The 24939-nt window shown below is 32.9% G+C and overlaps 1 protein-coding gene across 1 annotated transcript in view; it reads left to right on the top strand.

Annotated features, from left to right (window-relative positions):
* CAPS2 (calcyphosine 2) overlaps positions 1-23376 on the top strand; it is a 40608-nt gene extending 17232 nt beyond the window's left edge. Inside the window, exons 10-18 of the mRNA XM_033117470.1 lie at positions 5638-5712; positions 6809-6904; positions 6994-7087; positions 10264-10382; positions 11402-11478; positions 13407-13561; positions 15609-15728; positions 16876-16972; positions 22429-23376. Coding sequence (XP_032973361.1) covers positions 5638-5712; positions 6809-6904; positions 6994-7087; positions 10264-10382; positions 11402-11478; positions 13407-13561; positions 15609-15728; positions 16876-16972; positions 22429-22604 — 1009 coding nt within the window. The 3' untranslated portion in view covers positions 22605-23376. The remainder of the gene's footprint in view (positions 1-5637; positions 5713-6808; positions 6905-6993; positions 7088-10263; positions 10383-11401; positions 11479-13406; positions 13562-15608; positions 15729-16875; positions 16973-22428) is intronic.
* The last annotated feature ends 1563 nt before the right edge of the window (positions 23377-24939 follow it).

Below are 24939 nucleotides of genomic sequence, written 5' to 3'. Positions count from 1 at the left end.
AGTTCCCCCAGCACCATTTATTGAAGAAGCTGTCTTTTCTCCATTGTATGTTTTTGGCTTCTTTGTCAAAAATTGTCTGTCCATATTATGTGGGTTTATTTCTGGGTTCTCATTTCTATTCCATTGGCCTGTGTGTCTGTTTTTCTGCCAATACCATACTGTTTTCATTATTGTTGCCCTGTAGTACAAGCTGAAATCAGGGAGTGTGATACCTCCAGCATTGTTCTTTTTTCTTAGGATTGCTTTGGCTATTTGGGGTCTATTGTGGTTCCATAGAAATCTGATGAATTTTTGTTCTATTTCTTTAAAAAATGCCATTTGGATTTTGATGGGGGTTGCATTAAATCTGTGTATTCCTTTGGGTAATATGGCCATTTTAACTATGTTGATTCTGCCAATCCATGAACACGGAATGCCTTTCCCTTTCTTTGTGCCTTCTTCAATTTCTTTTAAAAATGTCTTACAGTTTTCAGTTTATAAGTCTTCCACATCCTTGGTTAAGGTTATTCCTAGGTATTTTATTTTTTTTGTTGCAATTGGAAAAGGAATTGTTTTTATTTTATTTCTTTTTCTGAGATTTCATTGTTAGTGTATAGGAATGCGATGGATTTATGTATTTTACTGTATTTGTTTATTGTTTCTAATAGCTTTTTGGTGGAGTTTTTAGAGTTTTCTATATACATCATGTTATCTGCAAAAAGTGACAATTTAACTTCTTCATTCCCGATTTGGATAACTTTTATTTCTTTGTCTTGCTTGATTGCTCTGGCTTGGACTTCCAATATTATGTTGAAAAGCAGAGGTGATAGGGGACAGTCCTGTAGTGTTCCTGAATGTAGAGCAAAGGGCTTCTTCAGTGTTTCACTATTAATTTTGGTATTAGCTGAGGGTTTGTCACATATGGCCTTTATTATGTTGAGATGTTTTCCTTCTATACCCATTTTATTAAGTGTTCTAATCATAAATGGATGTTGTATCTTGTCAAATCTTTTCTGCATCTGTTGATATAGTCATGTGATTTTTGTCCTTTATTTTGTTTATGTGGTGTATCACATTGATCAATTTGCATACCTTGAACCATATAAATGCATTTTTCAGTTTTAGTTTTATGTACAATTGAAAAGGTTTATGCTTGTTTTTGCTGTTTTCAATATAAAAGGAAGGGGAGTTTTTGGAGTTTAGATCCAAGTGCTGGCACTTTAAGATACTGGGGTAACCTTTGCCTTCCAGGTTTTCTATCTGTACTCTTGGAATAACAGCCACAACCATAGGAGATAATATACTCGTATATGTCTTCCTGTATAAAATGTGCAATATCGTAACTGAGACATTGGTATGTGCACAATATATATTGGCTGAATCTCATTGATGTAATACATTCTAAGCAGTTTAAAAGTTATTATTATTATTTTGCAGTTTACCTTTTAGCTAATAAAATCTGTGGCTGGTATGGATTTTCACAGTCCTCTGGTACATTCCACTTAAACTTTTCAACGACTTCACTGATGACATCTAGCCTCAGCTTCAATAGGCACAGAACATCCACCAGTTCCTGCAGTGGCTTTTTTATACAAACTGCTGTAATTGTCAGGCGATACTTTCTTATAACTCTCATCTTTTTGTCTTATTCTTTTTTTCTGGAAGGTTTCTGTACCTTTCAATATTTGAATGTATCATGTATTCATTAACTTTTGCTGCTGTAACAAATTACCAGAAAGAGTATTTTTAAATAATACAAATTTTTTTCTTGTACAATTCTAGAGGTCAAACATAAGGTGTTGAGAGGGCCACATTACTTCAGGAAGCTTCAGGGAAGAATCTGTTTTCTTGCCTTTTTCAGTTTCTAAAGGCTGCCTTTATTCCTTGGCTCACGGCCCTTTCTTCCATCTTCAAAGACAGCAATGGCTGGTTGAGTCTTGTGTTATGTCACGGTGCCACTTCTTTCTGTAGACAGAGATCCATATGCTTTCCTTTTAGAAAGACCCATGTGATTGCATTGAGCCTACCTGGATAATCCTGGATAATCTCAATCCAGATCCTTCATCACATCTGCAAAGTCCTTTTATTACATAATGTGAGTTCATGTATTTATATGTTCTGCAGATTAGGATAGGAACACCTTTTGGAAGGGGGAGCAGCATCCTTCAGCTATTACATTATTTAAATCTTTTTTAAAGCAAACTTTTATTGAGATAAAGCATACATTCACAAGTGTACACATTTTAGGTTTAAAGCAATTTTCACAACCTGAACAATACCAAGTTCCTATTAAGAAACAGAAGGTTGTCAGTACCTTAGAAACCCCCCTTGTGCTGTTGGCCAGTTACTGTCCACTTCCTCTGCCTTAGCAGGCTGACCTCTGTATCCCGATGTCAGAGATTATAACTGCCTGGTTATAAACTTCGATGAAATCACAAAATTTGGACTCTGAATCTGGCCTCTTTTGTTCCACATTATGTTTGTGTGTTTTATCCATGTTATTTTTTGTAGTTGTCCTTTATTTTCATTGCCATACAGTATTTCATTGTATAAATACACCACCATTTGTTTATTCACGGATACGGAATGGGTATTTGGTTTTTTAGGAATAGTGTTACCATGAACTTTTGTGCACACCTTTTGGTGAAAAAGATGTAGTCGTTTCTGTTCAGTACATACTCAGAAGGAGAATCGCGGAACAATTTAGTATGCATATGTTCAGCTTTAAAAAATATTGCCAAAGAGTTTTCCAAAATGGTTGTTGCAATGAACACTCCCACCAGTAACAGGTAGAGGGTGCTGGTTGCACCATATCTTTGCCTGTGCTTGGCATTGTCTGTATTTTTCATTTTAATTCTTATGGGTGTGTATTGGTCATTTTAATTTATACTTCACTGGAGATTAAGAAAGTGCAGCACTTTTGCATAGGTATATTGGTCATCTAGCTATCCGCTTATATGAAATTTCCCTTCAAGTCTGTTGGGTTATCTTTTTCATATGAATATGGAAATTATTATATAATCTAATTACAAGTCCTTTGCCAGTTATATTTGTTGGACATTTATTTTTCTACTCTGTGGTCACCTTTTTGATTCTCTTGATATGTCTTTTGATGAACCAGAGTTCCTAATTTTAATATAGACCAGTTTGCTAACATTTTCATTGATTGTTAGTGTCCTTTGTATCTTCTTTAGGAAATCTCTGAAATCTCTGCCTACCACAAATTCATTATCCCTCGGACTTGTAGTCCCACATATGTCATATATCAAGTAGTCATAAATGCATGCTAGGATTCTAGGCTTTTTATTTAGTCTCATCTACCTGTAATGTGTCCCTGTACCAATATTCTGTTTTAATTAGTATTGCTTTATTTTAAATACCTGCAGCTTCATATCTTCAGTGTTGTCTTGGCTTGCTAGGCCCTTTCCTCTTCAATAGAAATTTTAGGTTTACCTAGTCTAGTTCTATGAAAAATTCTATGGGGGACATTGATAAGAATTACTGAACTTATGGATTTTACCCCCCTTATTTATTACTCCTAGAAGAAGAGGAGACAATTCTGCTTCATAGAGTTGGAAAAAGAAATTGGCATGTGTAGTGTAGCCCTTTCTCTTGTCTTCTCCTTGGGAACCAGCTGCCTGCATAGTACAGATTCTGTCCTAAGCATTAAGTTTTACGGGGTCCCTCCCCAATGGGAAAAGAGTTGGTTAGTCTGTTTTAGTGTCAAGGACTTAGCTTTTTGTGGTTGCATTCGTAAGTTATGGTTTCTAGTGAGTTTATCTATGATAAAATTCAAATTTTGGTCTTCATCTGTCTGAGTCTTATTTCTGTATTCTTTAAGAACTTGGGTAGAGAGATTATTGGTGCTACTTATTGGATACCTAAAGCCCCAATATGGAATTTTCCATTTATAGTATAAATGCCTATATATTTATTTCATTTTTTTCAAGGAGACTCTAGACTCATTGAAGCTATTACTTGAACCTATCACTGTTAAACTGAGTTCTGTCCACCTTGGAGCAATTTAATGTAATGGTTTTGAGCAACATTTTTTCTGGCTCTGACATGTACCAACTGTATGAGTCTGTAAAATTTATTTGTGAAATGGGACTAGTACTTACTTCATGGAGTTATTGCAAGCATTAAATGAACCAACACACATGAAATTGAGTTTAATAATAACTAGTGTCTAGGATGTTCTCAATAAATGGTAGCCGTTATTATTGCTGTTATTTTCTCAGCATTTAGAACTGTTTCAGGCACCTAGTGGGCATTCGATAAACACATTAATACTAATCGATTAAATTGAATTGGGATGACCTAGCTTTCATGGCTCCTCTCTGTCTTCCCAAACTCATTTAAGTCCAAAGGCTCTTATTCGCTGTATCCTACTTACTCTCATGGAGACTTAGATTTGATAACATTTCAAGATCCCAATGCCCCATACACTTACTTACTATTTACATTATTGCACCTGCATTTCATGGCAATATTATCAGACTATTTAAGAAGGGGAGTAAAGATGATACATCACTGAATCTTCAGATTTCTGAGCATAAAGGAAATAGTAGTAGAATGCCAAAGTGTATGCCTTTGTGTTTTGCTTCATATTACTAAACAGAATTTTAGGACTATCAATTTTTGTGAGATCGTGCAGTGCTGTCTGAAGGCCGTAAGGATTAAATAACTGATCTGAGGTCTCACAGCTAGCCTGATTCCAGGGCTGGAACTTCATCTAACACTCTCTTCCACTCTTCTGTTATTTTGGTAAGGAATGTTTTCAGCTACACTTAACTGCAAACCTGACTGATAGTGGCTTAATCAAGTCAGGATTTATTTTTCTTATATGACCAGCTGCCTGGAGGTAGGCAGTTGTTGGTTTTAGTGCAGTGGTTTCCCAATGGCACAAGCCTGGGCTGGCTCCTTGGGATTTTATTGGCTTTTCTGCCCTGGTTGCTTATTTGGCTCCAGCGACTCCTCGCATCATATCCCTGCCACAATCACAGGCGGCAACTTCCCAAGCCACCCCCTTATCAGGATAAAAGTCTTTCTTGGATGTTTATTGGCAGAACTGGGTCCCTTAATCACTCAAGATGGAAGTAAATTCTGTGGTGGGAAGGAGGCAACGAGAAGAGGGATAGAAATGCCTGTTGGGTTAGCACTGCAGCAGTGCCCGTCACATATGTGCTACTCTGTTCAGTATTTAGTTTTATAGCACTTTAATACTCCACATCAGGGGTGTCCCAACTTTATTCAACGGTTTTCAGCAAGGGCCATATGCGGTAAAATACACAAGCAGCTGGGCCACTCACTCGAGGTGAAGTACGTATTGTCTCACCTGGTTTATTTAAGTAAACTAAATATATTTTTGGAATTTGCTGCGGGCCAATTAACAATGGATCACGGGCCGCAGTTGGCTCGCGGGCCGCAGTTTGGACACCCCTGCTCTACATTCTAACATAGAACTCCTTCACGTACTATAGCTTATGGTTATTTCTTATGTGTCTGCTACAATAGCAATCTGAAAAAAAGATTTATACCTTCGTCTTAGTTCAATTTGTGCATTTCAAAATATTAACGTAACTTCTTTTGTACTTTTATCATTGTACGAAATGTAGTAACTTTAAAATAATTAATGACAGATTTATTTCTTCACAGGATAAGAACACATTCTACCTTAACTGAGAATATGCTTTCTAATAAAGTACAATTTGATGGTAGGATCATATCAAGGTAATTGTGATTTTATTAAAGTTTTTAATCTTATGATTAGAAAATGTATTCTCTTTTCAAATAGAAATAACAATAATGAGATTAGTTAAATTTGTCACAAAGAAATGAAATGTGAATTTAAAATAACCATTTTTATATTATATATTAATTAATCTGTTACGAAAATTGTAGGAAATATGTACATATAAGAAAAACATTTTAATTAGAAGTTATTTTAAAAGTGATTTTAAAATGTGTTTCAAAAAGAAATGTAGAAGTGAATTTTAAAAAGATACACCGTGGGAACCAAAAAAATGTACACATTTAAGATATGTTATCTATGTATTACTTTTCGAAGTTGAATTACGGTAGCAATGCGTAGTATGACTTTCGCTCAAAAGATGGCATTAATCAAATGAATGCTAATGTCATTCGTTGTATTACAATTTTAATACAGTTTTTTCCTTTCTTAAAATGAGTATACATTTTTTTGGCACCCTCTGTATATTGCTACTAGAAGATCCCAAACCATTTAAAAATTAAACTTTACGTAAGCTGCTTTATTTACGTAAGCCATTTAATTTCATTTTAATGGCTTAAGTTAACAATACAATATTGATAGATGCAATAAGGTGACAAGGTAGATGATTTTTAAATCTCTTCTCTGAGTCTATAAACTTCCAGTAAAGCATAATGCTACTTGGTATTCTTTGTGTACACTAATGGTAAAGTTTGTTTTTTTTGAGTTATTAAGTTTGTTCAATGATTTTAAATTTTCTATAACAAAGGAAAATAAATGTATATCTTCGAGTGGCTTCTTGAAAGCTCAACATTTTTTAAAGGTCTTTTACTTTATTTTAAAAGTCTGTATCACATTAATTATCTGCATTGTAATATATCCATATTCACATCAGTGTAAGATAAAGCTTTTCTCCATCCAAATCTTACTTAAATTGATGTGTGAGTAAGCCATGGCATTTTTCCCTATGGTGTCCCATAACCCTTGGTCATTGCCACACATTTGATGCTATCCCTCTTCGACATGCATAATTTTAGCTTGTTATTTAATTAGATATTTATCCTATTTAATATCTTTCATATTATTCTCTTTTTCTAGAAATGGACATGATGCTTGCAGAGAGCTGATTGGGTTCTTTTTTACTCATGATCAGTCCCTTACAGTTTATGAATATCGGCAATTTGGGAAAAATAGGTGGGCCATGAAACATTGTTAACACCTGTCAAGATGATTACTTCTGAGAGAAACTGAATAACGTCACATTTTTGTCATTTAACTTCTAGAACAAATGTGCTACCTTTTATTCAAAAAAACATTTATAGTCATCAGCGTGGACGAAGGAAAGGAAAACAATACCAACTTGGTGATTTTTATGTTGTAAGTTAAGTGTGCCTGCAAACGTTTTAGTCTCAGATGTTGGATTATAGGACCCTGTGGGGATGGGGGAGCAGGGTTTCTCGTCTTTAGTCAATTTTCTCTCCTTCCTGAGCAGGGCCTAATGGTTGATGTTTTCCTGCAGGTTCTGCCTCTCAGGCTCAGAAACCAGTGGTCTGAATCTAAACCTAGCATTTATTCCCTGTAACACTACTTTCTACTCCCACCCAAATCCACAGTATAAACCCAGGAGAGCTTGTCTCTTGGTACTTTTAAAGGCTCCGCAGGGCTGTACCATTGGGTAAGTGGCTACTTCAATAACACCAGGAGTAATGCTCCAGCTAAAAAACAGGCTTATCTTCTGAGTGTGCAGTTTTCTCTATCCAGGGGGTAGTTGGCTTCTGGAGCTGTCCTATATCTGAGAGTTAGCTTATCCTTCTTGTGATTTTTCCCACCTCATGCACCTCTTGGTATATGGTGTACCACAAGGATTTCCTAGGACAGGTCGATCATAGGTAATGTTACGGTGTCGATCATGCTCTTACATTTTAAATCATTATATTCACGTGTTTTCTCATGATTAAAATGCAGCACTGTTCTCAGTGATCATTCGTGTAGCAAATATATATTCATAAGCTAAGCATTGGAGAGAGAACAATGAATAAGTTAGACCTATTCCCTGCTTTTGTAGAGCTTACAGTCTCATGGGAAACACGGTCAGAAAGGAAGGGTAATGATTTAGTTTTGTGGGGTCAAAGGAGTCATCCTGAAGGAAGTGCCATCTAACCCTGACCTAGAGAAGGAGTTAGCTAGGCTGGCATAGTGAGATAGGAGAGGTTAGGGAAAGTGTGTCCAGAGTGTGGAGTTCAGGGTAGGTACTGTCAAGAATGAATTTGAATATTACAGAAACCACTTCATGGACTGACTGTGTAGATGGCTGACCACTGCGCTGTACACCTGAAGCTGAATTATATTGAATGTCGACTATAATTAAATATATATGTATTTATTTATTCACGGGATGTGGAGTACAGCATAGGGAATAGAGTCAATGGAATTGTAACAGCTATACACGATGTCGAATGGGTAGTAGATTGGGGGAGGGGGGTTATCACTTTGTGAGGGGTGTAAATGTCTAACTATTGCATTATTTTGTACACCTGAAACTAAATAATTAAAAAGAAAAGAATGAGTTGGAGTTTATTAAGAGCAGCCTCGATTAAGGAGTTAATCTAAAATGTATTTTGGGGAGTCATTGAAAGACAAGGTGTGGACAGAATGGAGAGAGGTGACATTAGGTGTGCGATTTAGAAAGATCGCTCTGGTTACAATGTGGGGGATGAATTGAAGGCTAGATACAAAGAACCAGATTGGATTGAATTATATAAATCTAGGAAGGAGGTAATGGCAACCTGAATTAGGCAGGTGGCTGTGGCTGTGAAGGCAATTGAAAAATAAAATAAATCTTTAGGAAATAGAATCAATAAGATGCAGTAATGACTTAGGTGAAGAATTGGGGGTTAAGAAAAACTTTGCATCTTAAAGCTGGATTAAATAATCCAAGTTTACATATATACATGTGTCACTCAAGTCGGCCTCTTGAGATCTAGAGAAAATCAGCTCTGACTCCCATTTCATAACCTGCATAAAGGATGTTTAATGCCTGTCCCACAATTAAAGTTACCTCTAGTTCTGAGTGCTGTCTCCAGTAATGTAGTATATAGTTTATGACTTATTCTCACTATTCCTGTTCCAGTTCACTTGAAGCAGATGTTGAATTCTGCTCCCTTTTATGAAAGAAAGAAAGGAAGGAAGGAAAAGGGCTGGGAAGGACGGAGGGAGGGAGGAAAAGACACACACAAACTATATATGTGGTGCTTTGTGTGTGTGGCAGACATTTTGAAAGAGATACGGAGGGAGGTTAATATTATAAGAATTTAGAATTATTTATTAGACATTCTTATTCTTAAAAATATGTTCTTTGACTATTTCCCACAGTAAAGGCCTTCTTCATTTTTCGACTCCTTCCACCTTTTGCTCCTTCTCACAATCTTCCATTTCTTTATGCAGAAATATTCTACTTTACTTTTCTTTTGCTTTCCATGTGTTACTCTGGAGCTTATCATTTCATTTCTATATGCCCCATCAAGGTCTTTTCCTAAGCACTTCCTAAAAGAAATTTTAGTGCCATCTATTAATATGATACTCAAATAAGCATGCATATTTGCCAATAGACACACATGCATGAATGTGCACCCACATATGTTCATTCATTTGCATAGAGCATATAGCTATATAGCTTTGGATGCACTGACACAGACCGTACAGAAGTATTCTTATGCACACATGTATGTTTACACACGTTAGATTTTATGTATACACTTACATATATAACCCTGCTACGCAATTCACATAGTGTCTCCAATTGCTTAATATTGTAATTACAAAAGAATTTATATACATTTCAATAAAAGGAGAAAGTACTTATAGTTACAAGTTTTCTCAAGTAAATGCTTCAGGAAAAAGGAGAGGAGAGAAATCTCTTCCATTATTTTCAAGAAAGAAAATTAAACTTATTTTAAATTTGTGGTTGTCCTTATTTGAACATGTTTATTTGAGCAACTCAAAAATTAAAATAATGACAATTTTCTAAGTGTGGATTAAGGATTTCTGATAGAAATATTTTTACTCAAGTCTTTATGTTCTAATTAGTTGAAAATTAGGTTTTATAGTTATGTGATGTTTGTTACCAAAAGACCAAGTGAAAAAGTGTGATTGATCTATAAGTTCATCAATTTGTCATACATCTTTCTGTGGATCAACAACTCTATTTCTATATTTAGGAATGTCATAATTTTGATTTGAATAACTTACCCTTTCTTCCTGTGATTCTTACAAAAAATTGGCATTCTTACATTATTTTTTTTCACATAGATTATTAAACAGAAAATTTTTCTAATTCAGAGATTGATTAACAGATTAGTTCCTTTATTTTCCTGGATTACTAGCTGAAGCCCCTGTGGTTTCTAAATGGTCTCTGACATGCTTTTTTTTAAATCATAAAAGTATACTATGTCATAAAATTGAATAATATTGAATAATTTAAATAAGTATTAGTTATATTTCACTTCTTATAGACTTTCTGAGTTTTAAATAATTCATCTGTTAAATTTTTTTAGGGTGCAAACTTGACATTTTTGAATTCTGATCATCTCAGACTTCCAGAAAGCATAAAAGAAAACACATTACTTATACTTCGAATCACAAATATTGATCGGATAGCTTTGGATTCTCTCAGGTAAGTCAAACATGCATTTGTTCTTGTGAGCATAAGTGAAAACTATTATTTATTCTCTTAAAATGAGTATCTATCCCAAAGTATTTTGACTTTAGTTAAGTTTATATTTTTAAAAGCAAAGCATAGCTATGTGTGTCTATTTTATGTGCTATCTTGTGCTCCATGTGTGAGAACAGTTACCATCAAGTAAAGAACAAAAATGTCCCATTTTATCTTAAAGGTATTTGATTAATTTGCCTTTGCTATAACACTTTTATTTTACGAAATGCTACCAAAGCTATAAAATTTAAAAGATGGGATATAGTACAATATTAATAATTACCCCCATATTTTTAGTGTTTCTTTTTAGCACTAAAAAATATATTGGGTGTTACATGTTTTAGTGTTCTCTGATTAGTAAAATGCATAATGAAAAAATAATGCTATGAATCAAAAACACTCTTAAATGAATTTTAGTTGTTTTAATTATATATATGCTATTATTCTTGTTGCCTGTTTCTTGGTGATAAATATATGCTATTCTTGCTGAGTATTTCTTGGTGATAAATGTAATTCAACATGACAATAATTGGTGTACTATGTGTGCATTAGAGGCCATATCCCACAAATTGGTTGCAAGGAAATTTGTTTCACTTTGTCATTTACCGTATTGCTCAAAATGAATGCAATCTTTTTGGCTTTTTAAAAATCACATTTTTACATTTTGTACTTTACAAGGTAAAACTGCCTTTAAATTTAATAGTTTTAATTATTTTGTAAGAACACGGAAATAGCTACAAAAATAAATATAATGTTAAGAGTCATTCTGGGAAGGTTTTAAGGATTTTAGCCCTTTTCTTGGCATATTTAATCCTCCTGGGATTAAATCAACAGTTGAAAGTGGGACTCGATTAACCTCTAGGCACTCTTCCAACTTTGGTGAGAGTTTCATTGCGTCTAGAACAGCGAAGAGCTTAGAGTTTCCATATTTATGGTTATAAAACAATATATTTTTATCACTGCGAACATGTTAATTGCAGAACTGGTTCTGTGGAACATGAGGATGGTATAAACAGGCAGGAAGCCAATGATAGGCTGGTCTTCAAGGCCATTCAAGGTATGTATCATTTTACTATACTCTCAAGTATTTTTAATTTTTAACCATTTTCTTTGTAAGTAGTAAAGCAGTATTTTCCAGATACTTTTTAGTGTTATGGCGTTTGATTTATATTTCCTATTTGCTTTTTTTTGGTAAGTTAATTATATGTCTGTGTGTGTGTGTGTGTGTGTGTGTGTGTGTGTATACAAATATGTTTTTAGAATTTCTCCTACTTTAATGATTCTAACTGAATAACTAGTATTATATGAATTACCGTGTTTCCTGGAAAATAATACCTAGCCGGGACAATCAGCTCTAAGGCGTCTTTTGGAGCAAAAATTAATATAAGACCGGGTCTTATATAATATAATGTAAGACCAGGTCTTACATTAATTTTTGCTCCAAAAGACGCCTTAGAGCTGATTGTCCCGCTATAGGTCTTATTTTCGGGGAAACACGGTATGAATTTTACAATTTTAGAAAAAACTATATAATACGGGTTTTATTTATGAACTGAATAAAGTGTAGCCAATTTTGTAACATAATATTTGTCTTATGCATTAGGTTATATCCTAAAGAGATTTGTGGCAGCCCTAGCATAAAAGCAAAGATGCTGGACTTTTCATGTTTGGACTCTTTATTCAGTAGACATATGACTTTGTGTAAATCTCTTGCACCTCTTTCTTCATCTCTAAAGTGAGGAAAATAACCTGTTTTATTAGCTTTCTAGAGTTGTAGGTAATAAATGAAATATATGTAGGCTTTGGATACTTGTAACCACTATAGTACACTAGGCTCAAATAATCAATTCTTTGTTGAATTTCATAGTCTGGAAGGGACAAAGTCATTAAACAAGTAACCACAAAAATTAACATACAATTTATGAATTTTGATAAAACCTGGTTTATTATTTAAAGATTTTTTTTTTTTTTTTTTTTTTTTTTTTTTTTTTTTTTTAAAGGTTGAGTATCTTTTCTTTTTATTTGGGTAATTTCAAAAGCAATTATTTCACATTATAGAGCAATTTCTTTTTTTTTTTTTTTTTTTTTTTATTTTTTAATTTATTGGGGTGACAATTGTTAGTAGAATTACATAGATTTCAGTTGTGCAATTCTGTATTATTTAAAGATTATAAGAGGGCTAGAAACATTGAAAAGTTATCTGGAATTGATATTTGAACTCTCAAATATTCTTGATGTCACTGTTAATAAATCGTTTATTCTATCATGGTCAATATAGTAGTTTTCACTATTGTATCTAGTGACATTTACTTCCTCTAACGAATTGTATTTAGTAACTACTTTAGTAAAGTTCTCTGTGTATTCTTAAGATGGGCCAAACTGCATTAAGTGAAATCACTGCCTCACAAAGAGAATGCTAGGCGCCAGAGAATATAACCTTTGATGAATTCCTAGAAGAGTTACTTTACATGTGTAAGTGTAGGAGAGCACTTCAAAGCCGTGATGCTATTTAACATATAAGTTATAATTTGAAGATGCAAACTATTTCAGAAATTTTGAACTGATAATTTTTGAGTGACTGGCCAGGCGTCAATTTTGTAATTCAGTTGGTAACAGCAAAGACAGAGGAAAAAGGTGGGATTATTGGATGAGGAGGATGCCTAGAAAATAACATTTTATTTGTAGCATTTAGGTCACTTTCATGCTGATAAAGTGTAACATCATTTTTCTGTATGTAATATATAACTCTTTCACCACACAGTGGTGCTATAGTTCTGCTGTTTTACATGTAGTTTTATATATAACCCTCTTTATTAAAAGCATTCCATTTTCCAAAAATGTTTTGTCAGTCATACATATGATTTGCTTGATATTTCTTATATCAGTTACATCAACTTTAATTTTCTAACAAGAAAGACATTTGCGATTTGATACATTTGTGAATAGGAATTATTATTAGTTTCCATCTTTCTTCTTCCTAAACAGATGAGTTAAAAGAACAGCTACATAAAAGAGGTGTCCGTATTTTCACTGGATTGGGAAAATACTTTCGACAATTGGACAAGGAAGGAAGTGGACTTTTAGATAAGGCAGATTTTAAGCAAGCTTTAAATGTATTTCACTTAGAGGTGTCTGAAAAGGTATGTACTACAGATACTTCACTGCGGATGTGGATGATGTATTATTTTTAGGTGATACTTTTCACTTTCTCTACTGAAAGTTTAGTAGTTCATTGGTCTCCTTTTTCTCCTTTATGCCTTATTATTAGTGTTAAGCCATCAGGTAACAAGTCCTGTTGATTTTTAAAGTTTCAACATTCATTCCTCCATCATGCATACATTAAGAGTATATTAACCAGCCATCGTTCTCAGTTTGAAGACGATATATTCCGTACTCTAAAGTCTTCATGATCAAAGCATAGAAATATGTGATTACAAACTAATATGATATCTGTTACATAGAGAATGTTTACAGAACTCGTGGGATAAATTCCAAGCCAGGTGACGGGGAAAGAGAGGGAAGATGATAGAATAATTAATTCCTGGAAGAGGATATATCCAAGCTGAATTTTAAAGGATGAAGAAATAAGCAGAGAAGAGGGGAGGAGGAGTGTGGATCAGATAATGGATAGTTCACGAAGGGGAGAAGCACATGTGAAGGCACGGAGAGGACTAGGAGTGAGGCCTGTGCAGGAATTGTAAATGGCTCATCCCCTCATTCCCCCACACCCAGAGCCTTTGCACATACTGTTCCCTCTGTGAGTAATTCCCGCTAGACCTTTGCATGGCTCAATTTTCTCATCATTTAGGCTGCGGCTTTCTCTACTAAGAATACTGCCCTGTACCTCTGTCTAAAGGAGAACCCCATCTGATCCCTGGTCCTCTCTCTACTATTTACCCATTTTATTTTCTTTGCACCACTTTGTAAGTATCATCTGGCTATTCCTGCAAGTAGAACGTAAGCCCCATGAGGACAGGACCCAGGGCGCTTCTAGTTTTCTGCTCTCTTTCTAATACCTTGAATAAAACCTGGCGTACAGTAGGTGTTGAACAAATACACGATGTATTCGTTTAAATGGATAGAGAAATGGAAGGAAGGAAAAAAGAACAATGGAGAGAAACAAGCCTAGCAGGGGCTGTTACATTAAAGACTTACATGCCATGCTAAGAAGTTTGGATTTTATTGTAAAAGTATGAATTAAAAACCCGTGTACCTCAAGAGTTTCAGATTAAGAATTCTCTTGCATTCTTCTCTTTTGCTTCAAACTGTCTCGTCACAAGATATAGTGTATTTTGTGGAAGTAACACCAGAAATTGAATTTATGTGATATAGGTTCAAGTCCAACTTTACTATGAACTGTATGACCTTGAAGAGGTCTTTTCACTTTTCGAATTGATAGGCTCTGCCTGGGCAATCCAGAGTGAATACCTATAGTCAGAGTTGCTTTGAAGCTCAAATAAGAAAATTACATGGGAATACACCTTATCAACTATAAAATCTGTATTATTGTTGTGACGTACCTGTCTTTTGTGTTTTTTTTGCAACATTTAATCTTATGGCCCACCTGATGACACATACTATGGGTTATCTAACTTGACTTCTTCAAAGTTGACTTCTTCTAACTTGACTTCTTCTACAACAAAACAAAAGAAAACAAAACAGAAACAGCAACAGACATTTAGAAACCTTGGTGTCTTTATCCACATCACACAGATAATTAATAACTGAGATAAAACTAGAACGCAGATAATCTGTGCCAGTCTAGTACTCTTTCTGCATCATCATAATACTTCCTTTTTTGGTTGATTTGTTAAATTTTTATGATTAGATTCAAGAATAAAAACTAAACAATATTACCTAATGCATCTAACATAGGGAGAACATATACTATAAAAATATGAGTAAACTTCCCTTTTTGCTCATATATTTAAAGTAATATTCCCTGTTTTTATTTTCCTGCATGATATCACAGCAGACTGCCCATGCAATGATAAACAAAATTAAGTCATTATAAAATAAGAATATAAGTATCACCAACCTGGGTCTAATTAAGGAAGTATGGGACTTTTTGGAATTTATTAAGTTCTCTACCTTGTCTAGGACTGCAAAAGATGTTAACAGATACTATTACGTTTTGGCCATATGCAGCTTAAAGGTGTAACAGTGGTTCTGTGTGATTATTTCTAGAATTTTGAGTCTTCATGGCTAATTCTGAATGACAGTGGCAATGGCAAGGTTGACTATGGAGAATTCAAACGTGCCGTTATTGGTGAAATGAATGAATACAGGAAATCATTTGTTCGAAAGGTGACTTTGTGAAATAATTTTTCAAATAGTTACTTTTAATAGATTATTAGGTTCATTATTTTAAAACTTTAATGAATTACCATTGAAAATGTTTTGAATCCCTTTGCCTGTAATGTATTTTGATTTTAGTAAAACACAAACAAGCATATACACATACACCTCTTCCAGGATAAAACTAAATAATTTATGCATATGTTTTAGGAAAATATTATGAAAGGAAAATCAAATCTGAAATTAAATTTTGGTTTACAAATTACTAGTTTCATAAATTGCTGGCTCCATATGTGACTATGTGATATAGCTGTGTGACTATATGTATTTTTAAATATCTCCGAGCCTCAGTTCCTTATCTGATAGAGCTGGTATAAGGATTGCATGCGATAATACATGTCAAATTTTTAGTTTGTGGCTTTCCCAAGGTCAAGGCTCAATACATGTTATCTTACATGTTGTCGTGTCTAAAAAACACGACAGTGCTTTTTAGATCAATTAAACTGTAAACTCAAACTGAGTCCTCATTTGCATGAGGATGAACCAATCAGTGACCAGCAGTGGGGACTTCTCTCTCTAAAAGGTAGCTCCCCTCTGGCTCAGGGAGCCCGCTTTCCTTTTCCACCAAAGACTGAAGACTGCATTTCCACAGCTGGAGCTGAAACGCTGAAGACATCTCCCAGGACCAGAGCAGAGCGGACTGGGACAGAACTGAGCGAGTTGCCTCACTGGTGACTAACCTCACCCAAGGGCTGCCTCACCTGAGGGCCACCTTGCAGCTGTGCTGTTCCACAGCCCGCTGTTTCATAATTGAGCTGTAACGCTATTGAGTTGTTCCACAGCCATGCTGTTCTCACAGCCATGCTGTATCACAACTGAGCTGTTGGTACTGGGTAAAGTTTCCTTCTTCACCACACCCCAAATTGGGGATTCCTGTTGGAGTTGAATTGCTGCCAACTACCATCGGTTGACACCTAATATCTTGCTCCAATATCATTCTTCTTTGTATTCATGATGCTCCCTACATATACACTAGTGTAGTATTTTTAAACTGTCTTGTTTAGAGCCTGTAAATAACCTACTGCAGAAAAGAAAATTAGGATCTCATGTCTAATGATTTCATAGGGAAAAAAATAGCATTTCTTTCTTTCTTTAGGCCTTTATGAAACTGGATTTCAACAAAATGGGCAGTGTACCTATTACAAACATAAGAAAATGTTATTGTGCAAAGAAACATCCTCAAGTAATTTCAGGTAATTCTGAGTCAAAATACATTAGATTTCTAAAATGTTAGCTAATAAAAGTAATATCTTCAAATAATATTAATTGATATTGTGGACCTGAAGCCATTAAGGGAGGAATAAACAATTATTATTTTTTTTAAATCAGAAAAGTGACAGCTTTTTGACCTTCTTCATTTAAAAATTCTCAGGTCCATTGTCTGTACTTATTTTTTCTTTGATGTTTATAATCGAGATTGAACTTTTATTTCCTATTGAGGAAATAGTGAGGAATTTGAGTTAGAAAGAACAGAATAGAGAACAGATAATTACATGTGCAAGTTCTCTGAATTAATTTTACTGAATGTGCTTACTATACTCGAAGATTTAAAGCAGAATGAGGGAATGAATGTCTTTCTCTAGGGCTGGAGCTATACATATAATGAAAATACATATGTCTATGAAAATCTGAGGATATAGAAAATATCTCAGTGTAATTCTACTGATTCATTACCTACTATATTTCTTCTGACTTTAATTTTTACATAATTGATTTATACATAAATTCTTATTATAAAGAAAGCATTTGGCCCCAGTAACTACCCTCTTTTCATTACATTTCCCTCTACAGAGGTAACAATTAAATATTATTATTATTTAATATATATTTCAGTCTTTATGGATTTTCATAGCTGTGTATGTATTATAAATATCTAATACTTTTTTGAAGACTTTTTTCATGAAAGTTTTGCTAAACAAATGTTAGTTTGCTTTTTACACTTAAACTATGTTTTGGAGCTCTTTTTATGTTAATCCACGTTGTGCCATCTTATTTTATCTACTGCATATTATTCTTTTTAAAAATCAGTATACCATAATTTACTTAGCTAGTCTCCTATTGGAAGACTTTTTTTTTTAATTAGTTTCAGGTACACAGAACAATGTAATACTTAGACATTTATCATTTCTATCCCTCACACAGTGTCAACCCCCCTCCCCCCATCAACTACCCCTCTGACATCGCACACAGCCATTACATTTCCATTGTCTCTATTCCTAATGCTGTACTCCGCTTCTTGTAACTATATATATAGTTCCAAAATTTATAACTGTAGTTCCAAAATTTATAAATGGCTGCTAGATTTTTCAAATGTTTCCTCTGCATCTATTGATATGATCATATGATTTTTATTTTTCATTTTGTTAATGTGGTGTATCACATTAATTGATTTGCGGATGTTGAACCACCCTTGCATACCAGAAATGAATCCCACTTGATCATGGTGTATGATCTTTTTAATATATTGTTGAATTCTGTTTGCTAATATTTTGTTGAGGACTTTTGCATCTATGTGCATTAGAGATATCTAGTTTTCTTTTTTTATAGTGTCTTTGTCTGATTTTGGGATCAGGGTGATAGTGGCCTCGTAAAAAGTGTTTGGGAGCCTTCCCTCCTTCTGGCTTTTTTGGAAGAACTTGAGAAGAATAGGTGATAATTCTTTTTTGAACGTTTTGTAAAATTCACCTGTAAAGCTATCTGGTCCAGGGCTTTTGTTTATTGGGAGATTATTGGTTACTGACTCAATTTCCCTGGTGGTAATCAGTCTATTCAGGTTTTCCGTTTCTTCTTGAGTTAGCCATGGAAGGCCGTATGCTTCTAGAAAATTGTCCATTTCTTCCAGATTGTCAAATTTGTTGGCGTATAGTTGCTCATAGTAATTTCTTAATTTTTTTTTTGTATTTCTGTGGTGTCTGTTGTCACTTCTATTGGAAGACTTTTAATTTCTAATTATTATGTTCAACCAGTGAAGCAATGAGTATGGTTATTTGTGATTCCTTAGACCCATTTTCTGCTGTTTCCTTGGAGTAATATCAAGACCTAGAATATCTGTATTTCCAGTTTTGATTAATTCTTCCAAATTGCTGTGTAAGATGGCTATATCAGATTATACTGCCACTTGTTAGAGAATTAATTTCACCTCAGATTTTTGCTAATCTAATATGTTAAAAAATTTTTTTAATTTGCATTTTCCTCATTATTAGGGAGTTTAAACATATTTTTGTATATTTATTGACCATTGATTATTTATATTTAATGAATAGTTTCTAATTCATAATTTTAATTGCTATGTTAAATAATACAGAATACTATTATTCTAGAATTTTCCTTTTTAAATATTAAAATAAGATATACTGTAATTATTTTGATTTATTATTGTTATTAACCCTTGTAAATGGTTTATTTATTACTTTTAACTGTGAAGTGAAAAAAATAGAATTTGTATGTAAATTAATGCTAATCATCACTGTCTTCCCAATTTTTAATAATCTGTTTCAGGTCAAAATAGTTTAATTTGATTATTAATGATTTTAAATGAACTACAGTTGCCGTAGAGAATTTCTATTATTTAGTTAAATTTAGTATATCTTTTCCTTAAAATCCATGTCATTCTCTGCTTTTTTTCTGTAGTTAGCGATACTAAATATAAGAACAAGATGACTTACTTATTTCAAAATTAGGTGATTTTATTTCCTTGTATTTTATTTTGTCTTCTCCTCTCTAATCTTAATTAAGTTGTTTAAGGAGCTTCAATTTTTTTGTGTGTCATTGAATTGGTGAGGGTTTTGTTTTTGTTGTTGGATAATCCTTTGTTTAAGAAATTACATACCTTGTCTTTGCATTCACATAAGCTAGCAAGCTCAACAATCTTAAGAGGAAACCCTATTACTGTTTTTCTTAAAAAAAAAACAAAAACACAAAAAAACCAGAAACCCTTTTTTGTTATCTATGACTACAAATTATAATTTATTCACATGCCCATCGAATTAAATTCATATTAAGACTTTTATATCACATGTAATTTAACTACAGAAAATATTTTCTTTTTACTTTGAATAATTTATTTTAAAAAGTATTTTCAGGTTTAATGGAAATGGCATTTATCAAATGTTTTTCTGTTTAATGGTATTAGAAATCTAATGTTTAATTAAAATGCTTTGCTCTCTAAGAGGAACAAAAGAAAGATTAGTTAGTTACAAATGATAATAGGTAGGTATTTACTGGGTGGAGGGGGGCAAAAGAAATATAAAATTCTTGAATATTTGAAACAGAAATTTAAATTAAAAATGTTTTCCTTAGAAAAAATAGTGCTAAAATTTATTCAAAACTATGGATGGTAAATGGGGAACTCTCTTTTGCCTGCAGGTATATATTTTTATATAGATTAGATCTTAATTAATGTTTATCCTTGACTAACATTCAATTACAAATACACTTAATTGTTTTTTATTACCAATTCTGTATAACATAATTATTCAGTCCTTGTTTATTCTACCTGTTTTTTTTTTAAATGATCGCCTCTTCTCTATTTCTCACATATGTTTTAAAAGACAGCAAACATTTTGCTATTCAAAGCAGATTTTTCCTTTACTTTGATAGGCACTTTAAAATGAATCATTAACTAAGATCATTAGAGAACTTCTGGTGTTTGAAAAAGATCCAACTCTTACCCTAATTTTGCCGACTCTGTTAGACAATTAAGGTGGTATCCCCATTTAAATTTGTTATTTTAAAATGCAACGTGACTTTAAAATGATTTATAGAGTTCCATAGATTTTTCTGACCCCTTTTCTGCCTTTATATGTGAGCCTCTGTTTCTTTTCTTTGAGTATTATCTGACCATCTTTTCTATAGCTTCCTTTTATCTCTTAATTTTCTTTTCTTATTAAAAAATTAATGAATGTCTTTTTTCCTGTTCTATTCTAGGATCCTGGGAGTAAATCAGTGCACAGACCGTGAGGATAGGGGGGAGGGGTGAAGGGGGTGGCAGATTAGTGAGATGAGTTCTGTGGTGGGGTACCTACATTTAGGGTGGTCAATGAAAGCTTCCCCACAAATTGGCATTTAAGAGGTCACTCCTTCTCTCTAACTGGCCATAATATGATTAAAGCTACTTATTTAAATAGCTTATTGTTTTATTTCTGAATTAAAAAAATCAAAAAAGTTTTAAAAGGGATGAATCAGATATTTTATGTTCTCTCTTTAAATAAAAAACTAAAGACTATTTTATGTTCTCTCTTTAAATAACAAGCTAAACATATTAAAAAAAATTGTAAGTTTAAATAACAAATTTACAATTTTTTTAATATACATTATTCTCAGTAGCATTTTTCTGTAGAATAAAGTCAATCATATTTAACATGACCCAGTGGAAATAGCCTACTTAATATCAGAGATTAAAACATAATGATTTAATCTAGTGTAAGTTCTTCCAGCAAAAATTGTCAGAAGCCTCCGAATCCTGTGTTTGCAGTAATATCTTCTAGCTGCAATAATGAGTAACTGATTCATAAAATAACCGATGCCTGAAAGTAGAGACACCCTTCACACATTGTATTACTGTGTTAACAGGCTGTAAATCTTTGAAATTATTTACTTTTTCTGTTCTTTCTTTGTTTCTAATGGAAATGAAACCAAGTCCTCTAAAATACTAAGAAATATAAAAATATCTACAGTAGTAACTATTATTTTTCCTATACGTATAGGATGCACCCTATCAGAAGTTTAAAACATAAAAACTGAGGGTTGCTAGATGGGAGGGGGGTGGGGATAAGGGGGAAGGTGAGGGGATTAGAAAATAGTCAGTAACCACAAGATGGCCACGGGGTTCTGAAAATTAATTTGGGGAATGTAATCAAGAAAGTTGTAAAGATTTTGTAGGGTATCTGATGGACACTTGTCTCATTAGGGAGACCACCTCAGGGATGATGTAGATGCCTGATCACTGCACTGTACACCTGAAGCTGAAGCTGAACAATAATGAATGCCAACTACAAGTTTGTATGTATATGTATGTATGCATATATATATATACACACACACACACACACACACACATATATATATATATCTATATGTATGTACTTACAAGAAGCGGAGTACAGCATTAGGAATAGAGACAGTGGAAATGTAATGGCTGTGTGCTATGTCAGAGAGTTAGTGGATGGGGGAGGGGTGTTCACACAATGTGAGGGATATAAAAGATAAACGTCTAAGTAAAAAAAAATTCTATATTCCTACTGGGGGGAAAAACTTGATTATATATTTACAGGTGGAATTGGAAAATTAAAGTTCACTTTTCATGGTTTATATTAAAAAATAAAATCCCCAAATTGCTATTTGCTCAAGTTTTAGGGAAGAGTTAACTCTATATGCCTATCATTCTTCAATATATCCAATGACATCACTTAATAAATAGATCGTGGGATTTCTTTTAATTAAAAAAAAAAACATACCTCAAATGTGTACTAAAGTCACCACCAAGATAGTAGTTCATCATGAAAATGTCTAAATAAATTAGATGGTAGTTTGACATACGATTTCAAATTGTTGAAAAGATTTTATAAGATAATTAAGTATTTCTTTACCATCATCAGTCATTTTCCTGTACTTTTAAGGAGATTGTTACATAGTCAGTACTATTTTACAGGCCATTTCACAGAGGAACACATCAAATCATCGTTTCTAGAAACATTAAAAGATGCCTGCAACAAGTCTGATGAAGTGTCATATGGTGAATTTGAAGATTACTATGAAGGTCTAAGTATAGGAATAGTAAATGATGAAGATTTTGTGAATATCTTACGTACTCCATGGGGGATTTAGTTTTTTTAAATGAGTATATCATTAGCACTAAACATTTTAAAGGAGAGATGAATTCATTGTAAAGTATGATCAAACACTGGAGTATATTTTTCTAGGGCTCTCTTTATTTTTTTATTTTTTCCTTACAAAGGTTGAGTCTGGAAAGAGAAATATTCAGAAAGTTAGATGTAGGGGTATATGTATGTTCATGCACAGGTACGAGTGCTCATTGTCTATAAGTTTGAAAAGATCTGTCTTTTTTATTTATTACTCATCTTGAATGTATTTCAGAAGTCTTTATTTGCCTTCATAGGAAAGTAACATCCGTATCAAACTATATGAGATCATCTATGTAGTAACCAAGTTTCTCGGCCATTTTTTTTTTCTATCTGTTTCCCCAAATAAAATATACTGCCATTTGTTAGAGAATTAATTGTTACCATTCTCAATTTGATGAATTAGAATTGGGTTTAAAGCTTATGAGACTGAAATAGTTCAATTTGTTTCAGGCATATGAAAATGTTACAGGAATTAAAAGATATGTAAGAGAAATTTTCCGTGCTGTGTGATTATGGATGTTTTCTGTAACATTTTGAATGATGGAGGCTTACCCCTAAAATGCTTATATAAACATTGACTTGTCTTGTGAATTCTTGTCTTCTAAATTATGTGCTGTTGTTTGTTCAAGAGAGCACAAGTTACTTCTAGTGACCAGTTCTGTTCATTCTTTTATTCTATTTTTAACTGCAACCCTTATAACCTACACAGAATTATTTAGCTAAAAACAATACAAAATGGGAGGCGAGATGTTTTCTTAGATTAATGCATTATCACATATATGGACTAAGAGATAATTTAGTAATCCTTAACCAAAATGTAAAAAAATGTTTTGTATCCAAAATATTTGATGAATATAAGTTATGTTCTAAAGATAAATAAAGGTGTTTTTTTTTTTGGTACACTGAACAACAGAAACATTTTCTTTTAAATAGATATTCAACTGTTAGATATGTTGTAATCAATCATTCTTTCTAAATTCTTGTATATTCCTCATTTCTCTTTGGAAATACAAAGAAGAGAGAACTTTATAGAGCTGTTGTTTCCAAGCTCATAATTTGAAATTTTATTTAATATAAAGTAGAAAAAAATAGTGTTGAGAAAAATAAGTGGTTAAAAGATGAAAATATATACTTTGTAGAATATGACTTTTGGCATATAACTTTATTCATGTATATCCTTGGCAACATCAGAAATGTCATGTGTGTGAACCCAATATATTCAAAGTAGTGCTTTTTCAAGATTTGTGGAGGTTCTAAAACTTACTACTAAAATATCAGAAACAAAATATATATAAACATTTTAGTGCTGTTTTCACTAGCTAAATTCTTTATTCCTTGGAATTTTTTTCAATTATGTTATTGTAATTAAAACAATGTGCTGGAAGATATTTTAGCAGATAAACATCTTTAGCACCGTTTCTGGGTCACATTCTTTTTATCAGAAAAATTTATCCAGTTATAGTCATCTTAATACAAATTGCTCTCATATTAAAATGACTAATACTGTGGATGCTCAGTATGCATGTAGTATTTTTCACTGATAAAATTATGTTTAGTTCTTTTAAATATATTCTGAATATTGTTATGTCATAGTTTCATGTGAATATTATCAGAAAATATGCAGGCTGTCATTGTTACAAAAAAGGGGGGATTCTTCTGGGCTTTAACATATTAATGTGACGGCATACTCTTAAATGAACCTCCACCCTCTTATTATAAATATTCATATGTGGTTATTTGTAGGAAATTTCTCTATTTAGGAGATGTAACTTATTTTGTAGTTAATTTTTTATTTTACACTGTTATTTCCATATAGTTAGAAAATACATATTTGTTAGTTGATGTATTTTGTTGAATTATAATTGACACAATAAATCATTCTGCTTTTGCCTCACTGTCTGCATTCTTCTTTTATATAGTAAAATCTATTTAGTATTCAATTCAATAGAAGAGCATTTAATAGAAGTTATATTTTCAAAAATTCACAAGATAATAATTGACTTTTGAAATACTATTCTTAGTAAACTTCGAGATTCTAAAATATCTCTTGGTTAACTTTAAAATATTAAATTATATGCTGTAATGATGTTACATGAACTTTACAGTTAATTTTATTTCATCATTCTCTAGATCTTTAAAAGTAGTTACTTGTTTTGGTATAGGATTGCTTTTCCAGTTAACAACATTATTTATTGAATTCACTATATTGATTTATTTTACTGTTTCTGTTCTTATAAAGTGTTACAGAATTTTCAGGAAAAATTCACATTTTATTAGAAAACAAATGCTATTCTTTA

Source organism: Rhinolophus ferrumequinum, chromosome 10, assembly GCF_004115265.2.
Source record: "Rhinolophus ferrumequinum isolate MPI-CBG mRhiFer1 chromosome 10, mRhiFer1_v1.p, whole genome shotgun sequence".
In the NCBI taxonomy this organism is placed as follows: domain Eukaryota; kingdom Metazoa; phylum Chordata; class Mammalia; order Chiroptera; family Rhinolophidae; genus Rhinolophus; species Rhinolophus ferrumequinum.
Note: the sequence above shows the minus strand (reverse complement) of the source record. Positions and strands in the feature narration are given on the sequence as shown.